This window comes from Petaurus breviceps, unplaced genomic scaffold (genome assembly GCF_028583685.1).
Source record: "Petaurus breviceps papuanus isolate PSGF00001 unplaced genomic scaffold, PetGlider_PUasm1.0 37, whole genome shotgun sequence".
NCBI lineage: Eukaryota > Metazoa > Chordata > Mammalia > Diprotodontia > Petauridae > Petaurus > Petaurus breviceps.
In genome coordinates, this window is record NW_027186296.1 from 70,213,272 (window position 1) to 70,223,162 (window position 9,891).

The 9,891-nt window shown below is 39.2% G+C and overlaps 1 protein-coding gene across 1 annotated transcript in view; it reads right to left on the bottom strand.

Moving 5' to 3' along the window:
• The window catches only part of MESD (mesoderm development LRP chaperone), a 23,438-nt gene extending 13,924 nt beyond the window's left edge, over positions 1 to 9,514 (bottom strand). The window contains exons 1-2 of the mRNA XM_069098687.1: positions 9,266 to 9,514; positions 4,082 to 4,314 (exon numbers count right to left, since the gene is read on the bottom strand). Coding sequence (XP_068954788.1) covers positions 4,082 to 4,314; positions 9,266 to 9,448 — 416 coding nt within the window. The 5' untranslated portion in view covers positions 9,449 to 9,514. The remainder of the gene's footprint in view (positions 1 to 4,081; positions 4,315 to 9,265) is intronic.
• Positions 9,515 to 9,891: the final 377 nt, after the last annotated feature.

Genomic DNA, 9,891 nt, shown 5'->3' on the forward strand with positions numbered 1-9,891 from the left:
GGGGGGGGGGGTAGGGCAATTGAGGTTAAGTGACTTGCCCAAGGTCACATGGCTAGTTTTTTGTTAAGTGTCTGAGGCCAGCTTTGAACTCAGGTCCTCCTGACTCCAGGACCGGTGCTCTATTCACTGTGCCACCTACCAGCTACCCCCAAAAGCAAAAATAAAAACAAAACAAAAAATGAACAAGTTATGAATTGTGAATTCACCCGGTTAAAATTACTCAGTAAGAAACAAAAATATGCTCCTTCTTACATCCCATTTTCCTGCTACTTCCTTGCGTCTATATCCCAAGGAGGCTACTGATAGGGAAACTCATGGAACCAAACAAATTATGATACATAAACATAACGTAATGGTGTCATAGGTAACAAATAAAATAGAACAAAAAAAATATACAAAAAGACCACAACCACAAAGTTAAAGATGACAGAAACAGATTCTTCTTATACACACAGTAAAAGAGGCCAAAAATGATCAGGAAAGCAAGAATAACCTGTCATTCTAAAAAGGGAAACTGGAAATATTTTTGGAATAAATTCCTGAGTGTCCCTTACATAAAATGTCTCACAGTAACAGAAGGGGAGAGAAAATTGAGTGGGAAGATGCCCTTGCCTGGCCATTCCTATAGCTATACAATATCTGAGCCCTACCTGATGGTTTGTTTAGAATAATTCCTCACAAACAAACAGTACCTTTAAGCTATTTCTTCAGTTCCCAAAACTGGTCTGACATCAACTTCTTTCAATAAATTTTTAAGTTAATTTGGGTGCTTTGCCCCCATATACTATCTCTAAATGTTCCCTCTATTACTTTGAATAGGCTTTTCTCAATTAATTATTGAGAATTAATACCTAATTCTCAGGTATTAGAAAACGTCAAAGAGACTAAATTTTAGTACTTTCATGGTATTCTGTCTGGTAGTATTTTATTTAATAGAAACATAAAAAAACTATTATCCTTTAAATAGTAAAGTTACAACTAAACTAAAATCAATACACCTACTATGAGTAAAGCAATGGGGAATATAAATAAAAATGTGAGCAGGGGCTGGGAGGTGTGAGGAGTGGGCACTAACTGGGGAAAATCAGAAAAAACTTTTATTGAAGGTGGCACTTGAGGTTAGGGATGCCCTGAAGTGAAGGGGAGGAGGAAAAGTATTCTATAGAAAGAGGACTGACTGTGTAAAAGCTTGAAAGTTTAAGTCAAACTTAAGGGGTAAGAAGAAGGGGAAAGGGAAGGACTGCAAATGGGCTAATTTGGCTAGAATTTAGAGCTTGTGGTGAGGATATAATATGTAATTATCCTGAAAAGACAGACTAAAGCCAGGTTATAAAGGATTTTAAAAGTCAAAAAGAAGAATGGGTATTTTACCTCAAAGGTAATGGGAAGTCACTGAAACTTCTCAACCAGAGCAGGACATGCTCAGTCTTTTACTTTAGTAAGGCAAGTTTGGAAGCTGCTGGCAGCTGTGAGGAAGACAAAGTGGCAAGACTAGATGAAGGGAGCCCAATCAGCAGGCAACAAAGCAATAGTAAGGCATGAGATGAAGATAATCTAGACCAGAGTGGTTGTGATGGGAGAAAAGGGCCAGATGAAAGAGATGCTGAAGAGAAGGAATCAACATGACTTGGCAACTAACTGGCTCTAGGAGGTGAGAGAGGGTGATGGATGTTCCTAGGTTGGGAACCTGGGTGACTGGAAGAATAGTAACTGCCCAATAACTGAAATGAAAAATGTAGTGACAGTTTTTGTTAGGTAGCTATTAAAAAAAGAAAAATATTAACTCCTATGAAATTTGCTTCTCTTTAAAGCATGGGTTATGCAAACACACTGAACAACATAAGGGAGAAATAAAATAAGAACAAATAGGATTAGAAAACAATGTGGGTTTTTTGTCCTGTTTTTTACAAAGACATAAGGTAAATTTATATAAATGCCTTGAGGGTAAGAAGAAGGTCTTATTTTTATATCTCTCCGAAGCCTAGAAATAAGAGTGCTTAACAAATGTTGACTAAATAGATCTTTTTTTTTTTTAAAAAGAACAGGTTTAGTAACCAAAGTCAGTCAGTCGATAAGCATTTATTTATTACGTTCTTACTATGTGCCCAGACTGACACCTTGCTAAGTGCTAATGATATATATATATATAAGGTAAAAACATAGTCCTTGCCTTCAAGGACCTCACAATCTAATGGAGAAGCATGAAAATAACTATGTACATATAAGATATATACAGTACAATCATAGGGAAGGCACTGGCAGTGGGGGAAGTGTCACTGTCTCCTGAAGAAGGTGGGATCTGAGCTGAGCCTTGAAGGAATCCAGATAAGCTAGGAGGTAGAAGTGAAAAGGGAGAGTAATTCCAGGCATGGAGATGGAATGTCATTTGTAAAGAAAAGCAAGAAGATCAGTGTCACTGAATTAGAGGGAGGGGGAAAAAGAGAGGGACAGTAAAGTGTGAAAGGACTGGTAAAGAAAGAAGAGGCCAGGTTTTGAAAGGCTTTAAATGCCAAACAGAATATTGGGAGCCACTGAAGTATTTCAATGAGCCTGGAGTGGTGAGGGGGTTTGGGGCGGTGGGGGGAGGTGGAGGCAGGATGGCATACATAATCACACTTGTACTTCAGGAAAATCATTTTGGTAGCTGAGTGGCACCGACCCAAGAGGATAGGTTAGAGTGGTGAGACACAAGGCAGGGAGAATAACCAGAAAGCAATTTCAGTAAATAGTCTGGGCATGAGGCAATGAGAGCTTGGTATCAGGGTGCAATTGTTCAACTGGGGAAAACACGATGTATCCAAGATGGTGTGAAATTAAAGGTAAAGTTAAAGACCTGGCAACGAATTCTTGGCAAGAGACTAGATATATGGGTTCGGTCTGAGGCAGGAGTCAAGAAGTTCACCAAGGTTACTGGCCTGCCTGCATGACTGGGAGGATGGTGGTACCCTGGACGGTAACACAACAGTATGCGAGACGGGAAGGGTGTACATGGAAAGATAAGTTCTGTTTTGGACATGTTGAGTTTGAGATATTTCTATGGTGATGAGAGACTAGAGCTCAGGAGAGAGGTTAGAGCTGGATATATAGCTCCAAGAAACACCTTTACAGAGATAATTGAACCCCATGGAAACCTCTTCCTATTCCCCCACTGCTAATGCCTTTCCTCTGAGTCCACCTTCTACTTATACCTTCTACACCCTGTAGGTACAATTTTTTGCATACAATCTCCATTAGAATGTGATCTCCCATAAGCAAGAACTGCTTGAACTTTTCTTTGTATGCCCAGCACTTAGCACATTGCCTGGCACATAATAAATGTTTAGTAAATGTCTGCTGACTGACTGATGAGATCACCAAACAAGACATTACAGAGGAGAAGAGGTCCAAGAAGAGAGCCTTGAGGGATGTTTTTATGAGTGGCCTGGATGAAGATACAGGAAAGGAAACTGAGAAAGAGAAGTTCAACAGGTAGGAGTGGAATATGAAGAAGACAGTGTCAACTTAGAAGTATCCAGGAGGTGGTGACTGATAGTGTCAAAAGCTGTAGAAAGATCAAGAAGCCTGGAAATTGAGAAAAGACCACTAGATTTGGCAATGAAGAGGCCAATGGTAACTTTGGGAAGAGAAATTTCAGTTGAATGATGAGTAGTAAGCTGGCTGCAGAAAGTTTAGAACAGAATGAGAGAAGTGGAAATGAAGGCAACTAGTGGAGATGGCTTTCTCAAGGAGTTAAGTTGAGAAGGGGAAGAGATAAAGGACAATAAAAGGTAGTTTTCTCTTATTAAAAATGTTATTGACGAAAAAAAGAAAGAAAAGAGTATTATCTTTAAAAAACATTCTTTCCATAAGCTGTAAGAATATAAACTCTTTGAGGGCAGAAACAATGTCATCTTTGTTTCTATATCCCAACCCTGATAGTGTTTGGTAAATAGTGGGCACTTAGTAAGATATTTGTTTAATCAACATGGAAATGAGGAGTTAGGTAGGCACTACTTACATAAAAGCAGGTCTTTGGAAAAAAAAGTTAAGGCAGAAACAAATGGTATACCACATACAGTCCATATAAATCTGCATATTTTACCTTTGTACATCATAGTTGGCATTGAAAAGACTCCCCTGCCATAAGCTGGTTATTTCTTCAGTCTCCTTTTCTGTAGGATTTCCTGATATTGTTGCAAACATCATGAGGGTTTTCCCCTTTTTTGTCATCTTCAATATGCTCTCTGGTTTGCCTGGATCAAATTGAGAGAAATCTATTGGTGCTGAAGGCCTTTTATGTTCGGGAAGGTCCCCTTCTTCTATATCATCATCTTTCTGTCATGAAGGAAAAAAAAATGAAAACTTTAAATATGCTATGAAGGACTACTGTATCAAACCTTATTGATTCTATTTTCTCTTTAAAATTCAGTATTGCTCAGCCACTTCTGCATATTAGGTTAAAGAGGTTTTTGACACACTATAATGGGAAGGAGGGAAACTCATTTTTTAAGAAATTTGGCTATAAAATGCCAAGTTTCAGGACACCTAACTTCATAACACATAGTAAATTTCAGGAGAATGATTTGTATGTAGTCTCTTAAAGACTGGATCCAAAGGACACTTTACAGTCCTACCTGTGTAATGTTAAATTCTCTAAGTATTGGCTGAACACCTCTACAAAACCTGAGTGTTTTAGTTTCTGAGAAGAACATGATTTAGTTAAGCAGCAAGGAAAAGGTATTCCAGGCTAAGAGACTAAGAAAATATGAAGGAAGGACTGACCTTGTTACAGGAATAAAGAATAACTTGGCTATAGAGGCAAGTTCAAACTATCAAACCACTAGTCAAGTGAAACTGTTATATGATCCCATGCATTTTAACCTTTATGATTTCCTCCTTCAGCATGACACCTAAGTTTCAACCTGCAAAGGGAACAAAATCACCCTAGCAAAAAGGGAGCAGCATACATTGGCAACAAATGTCAGGAAGAGATGTCAAGGCATCTAAACTAACTAGCAATGAAGCATAGTACACATGTAACTTTCTGTGAATCAAAGTTGAAATTATTTCAAATAAAGGCAATATATTTTAGACAGATTTGTTATGAGGGCTAAAAGAATAGCAGTATTCAGAGCTTCTCATTTAATCATAAATAAAGTTATTTCTACACGGTTCAATCAACAAATATTTATTGAGCACTTAATTCCCTCATCGTTTGCACATTGTCTAACTTGAAATTACTTTGTTATTTACTTATGTATGTGCATCCTTTTCAGTAGAACATGCACTCATTGAGGGTAGAGCCTAATAAGTGCTTTTCACATGGTGGGCAACAACATGGAGTGAATGTTTGTTAATTGAATAGCTACATACATGGACTACATTAATGTTGTGCAGGACACAATAGCTGGAGGGACAAATCATACACATGCAAGACACAACTAAGACAATAGTCATACAGAGTGCTACGTGTATTCAGAGGATGGATCATTTCATCATTTTGGACTGGAGTCATGAGGAAAAGCTTCTGAGAGGACGTAAAACCAAAGCTGGGCCCTGAAGAACAGTCATGATTCTGAGGGGTATGAGAAGATATTTCAGGCTAAAAGACTTGAAGAATGTGAAAGGAAGAAGCTTGTTATAGGAGTGGAAAAGAACATGACTACAGAGGTGAATTCTTGTGAGGGAATAACAGAAGATAAAGTCGGACAGGTGGCTTCAGGCCCGATTGTAGAGGGCCTAGAAAATCAGGTTAAGAAATTTGGGCTTGATACTCTAAGGATATAGAAGCACTGAAAAATTATAAGAAGTAGTGATATAATGAAAATCTGCTATTTTAGAAGGTTATCCTGGTGGTAGAATGCAAGATAGATGGGAAAGAATAGTTAATAGACTTCAATACTCAGAGCGTGAAGCAATAAGGATCCAAATTAGGGTGACATCTGGAAGAGTAAAAAGGGAGGAGCAGTTATAAGTCAGTAAGTCAGTCAACACCTTTAAAGCCTCCTACGTGACAGGCACTGCGTTGAGTGCTAGGGATACGAAGAAAGGTAAAAGACGTTCTAATGTGGGAGACCATATGCAAACAACTATGTACAAACAAAGGATAAACTGGAAATAATCAAAAGAAAGAAGACAACAAAATTTAGAGGGACTGAGGTGCAATTCTAGTGGGGAAAAGCACTGGGTTTGGAGTCAAAGGAGCTAGAATTAGAATCACAAGACCTGGGTTCAAATTTCACCTTTGCCACTTGTGATTTATGTGATGCTGGGTCAAATACTTAATCTCTCTGGTTCTCAATTTCCTCATCAATATAGTGATAGGTTTAGACCAATGGCCTTTAAAGGCTCCTGAAGCTAAAAGTCTATGATTCTCTGATGGGAAAAATCAATAGGATTTTGGAAATTGATTGAATTGAGTGTGGTAATAGAGGGGGGAAAATGAGTTCAGTTTTTTAAATATAAAATTTGAGGTGAAATTATAGCAACTATTATCCAGGTATTCCAAATCATCCAAATGGATTACTGGAGCTCAAAAAAAATCTTAGGGCTAGAAATGTCCATTTGGATCAAAGGTGTCGGTTTACGTCATACCAGTGACTGAAATCACTTATGTTGAGAACATAAAAGGATTAAGAGACAAAGAGGAGAGAGGATGAAAGCTTCAAATTTCAAGATGTTCAACCGTTCAAGGAAATGAAAAGACCAGATTTGATGATTAGAGGATCACATTGCCAGGTAAGCAAAAGTAGCAAACTAGGATTTGAACCCAAGGCCTCTGATTCCAAATCCCATACTTTTCCCAGTATACCACACTGTGATACACAATGGAATCTAGTGATTACACAGATTCTGAAAGCATAAAAATTAAAGTATCCTGAACAAAGCTTATACCAAGCCAATGATGTCAGACTGTAGTCTAATTAAGCACCTGTGGGCTGGCAAAGACACTAGGGTCTTTGACCATCCTCACTCAGTTTCTCCCATCTGTTTTGAATCTTTTAATATAAGTGATCATGGTCACACTACAAAAGCAAGAGTAAAGAAGCAGAGGAAAATAACCTACAACCAAAAAGTGATCATCTATACAAGAGAGATTTTTACCTTAAAAACTGCCCAGGTATTTTTTTAGAATAGAATGTTAATTAGTTAGAGCAAAAATTTCTTTATGAAATAACAAATAATACACGTGGGATGTAGCCCCCCCCCAAAAAAAAAGAACAAAACTTTGAATGCTAAATTTCTAAGTCTTATTTTAATATTTCAATAATAATCATGAATAAGAAATGTTCTTATTCAATCTTGTACAGAATAAGAGGCTTATAAAAAAAAAGAATTCTAAATAAGCTGCTGGAAACATATGCTTCTCCACATACCAGGAGTTAGGAGACTGGGGTTAAAGTTATTATGTTTGTAATCTTGGGCAAAAAATAATTAAATTTAAACCCTCTGGACCTTGGATTTTTTTTTTCATGTATAAAAATGAGTGAGCTGGACCATATGATCTCAAAGGTCCCTTCTAGTTCTAACATTCTAGAAAACTATCTGGTATAAGAGAAATAACTTGGGATTCTAGAATAAAATGCTTTTTGGCCCCATTCAATTCTGTATCCTATGATTTTATATTTTAACAGCAAACAAGGACTGGTTATGTATTTTCTGTCGGGGATGGCACTAAATAAGCTGGTCTTTAGCTCTATTTTACTTATCAATGAATACTTTTCTAAGGCAGAATTATTTGGTAATTTTTGTTGGATAAGGTGTTGAGTCTATCAGGCACCCAACATGCAACAAAAGCAAGTATGTGTATGTATAAAAATATTTTTAAATATATGGCAACAAAAGCATATAGATACTTTTGTTATATATATGTGCATAGATACACAAACACACATATGTATAGTATTAGAAACATCTACTAATATATAAGAAACATTTACTAATATAGAGTGTGTATATGTGTGTTCACTCATCCATTAATCTTTAGTGGCTTAAAACTGCACTGAGACTTTCGGAACGCCCTGTATATATACATATGCATACACATACGCATCTACAAACATACACATACATATGTGTTAATTTTTCATCCAGCCACATAAAAAGTCACATTTCTGAATTTTTTTTAAAAACGTACATTGATATTTTGGTTATAAGACCTAAACCATATTCCAATTAACTTTATCCATCCCAATTCACTCACAGCTACCTGTCAAAACAAAAAACAAAAAAATCCATACAAGAGAAGTCTAATCTCTTTGGACGAGGCACACTAAATAAAACTTAACATAAGTATGTGAAAGTTATCAGAAGTTTACAGGTATTATGACATTACTGAAAAATAATCACTTAGTATTAGAAAAATGTTGAGACACTATCTAGCCTACCAACTCATCTCCCGGATGAAGAAACTGGAGCCAATGTCATGCCTAATACCACACTTCTATTTAGAGAACAGAAGGCAGGCTTTCCTGTCCAGTGTACAGTCCTTTATGATAAACAAACTAAGTAGTGGTTTAAATGAACTATAATACAAGTTAAGTAGCTTCAGTGAAGTCAGGGAACTTTAGGGTTCAAAGTGCCACCACCTCGCAGTACGCTAAAACATCTAACTAGCCAATCACAGGAGTCGAGGAGCCACGAACACTTACTCTCACATAAGCAAGGCCCGGCACATTTCAAAAAAGAATCAAAACATGCTATGACTGGAAGGGACCTTAAAGCCTTAGCCTGGTGCCTTCATTTTACAGATGAGGAAATTGAACTCAGAAAAGTGAAATAACTTGCCCACAGTCTTAGCGTCTCATTTGTAGAGACTAGAAAATAAGAGCGAAGGAGAGGGAGGGAAAAGGATCCAAACCTATTAGGGGAAACAAAGGAATGGTAAATTATGCTCATTTCTGGAATGATACTTGATTCATTCCCATGAAGAGTAACAGTGTAGCAACAGATTTTGGGGGGCACGGCTCTTTCTTAGTATGCAGATCACCAGCGGTTGCTAAAGCACGACCTGCCTGGAAATTGAAAGAAAAAAGGAACCGGAAAACTTTTAAACACATTTCTAGGGACTGGAAGAAAAAAAGAAATAAAAACAATTACCACCTCCTTCCCCTTTAGTCAGGAAGCAATCTGAAAACACTGAAAGGCGGGGAGAAGAAGACTAGAGGATGGATGGAGAGAGGGACACAAAGGAATGGGGGGTGGGAGGTGGGGTGGAAGTTAGAGAAGGCTATAGAGGGAGGGGGAAGGGGGTCTCGCGGGAAGTACGGGTCGAGGCCAAACGGACCTCCCACTGCTCCAACAGTCGCGCCATGTCCGCATCGTTGTAATCGCGAATGTCCTTCTTCTTCCGAGGGGGAGGCGGCTTGGCTGTGGCCTTCGTGTCCTCGCTGGCCTCAGCCAGGCACTGCAGCAGGTCGTAAGCACAGAGAAAAGCCAGCGCCAGCAGCACCCACCTGGAGGCCGCCATTTTCTGGGCTAGACGGAGCGCCGGCGCGAACAAAGCCCCGCCCCTGCTCCCCAGAGCCCCGCCCTCTTTCTTCCTTTTCCGTCTACTCCTTCGCAAATCTCGCCCCGCCCCCTTCCCCGGGCCTCTACTGATAGTACCCGCTTGCCTTCTTTCTCTAGTACCTCCCCTCACTCGTTTTACTCTCTTCGCTCCGCCCTCATTCCACCACAGCCCCGCCCCATCCTCCTCGCCACGCCTCCTCCCCTAATCCTGATTGGCTCCCAATCCCCGCCTCCTTTCCTTAGGTCCGCCCATCATTTATCTCGCAGCCCTAACAACTCTTGTCCCCACCCACATTCCATTAGGGTCCCGCCCCGTCCCCTCATCGCCAAGCTCCCTTCCCCTATCCTGGGTCCCCAAGCCTGCCCCACCTCCATTTCCCTTCACTCCCATCCTCGCCCCGC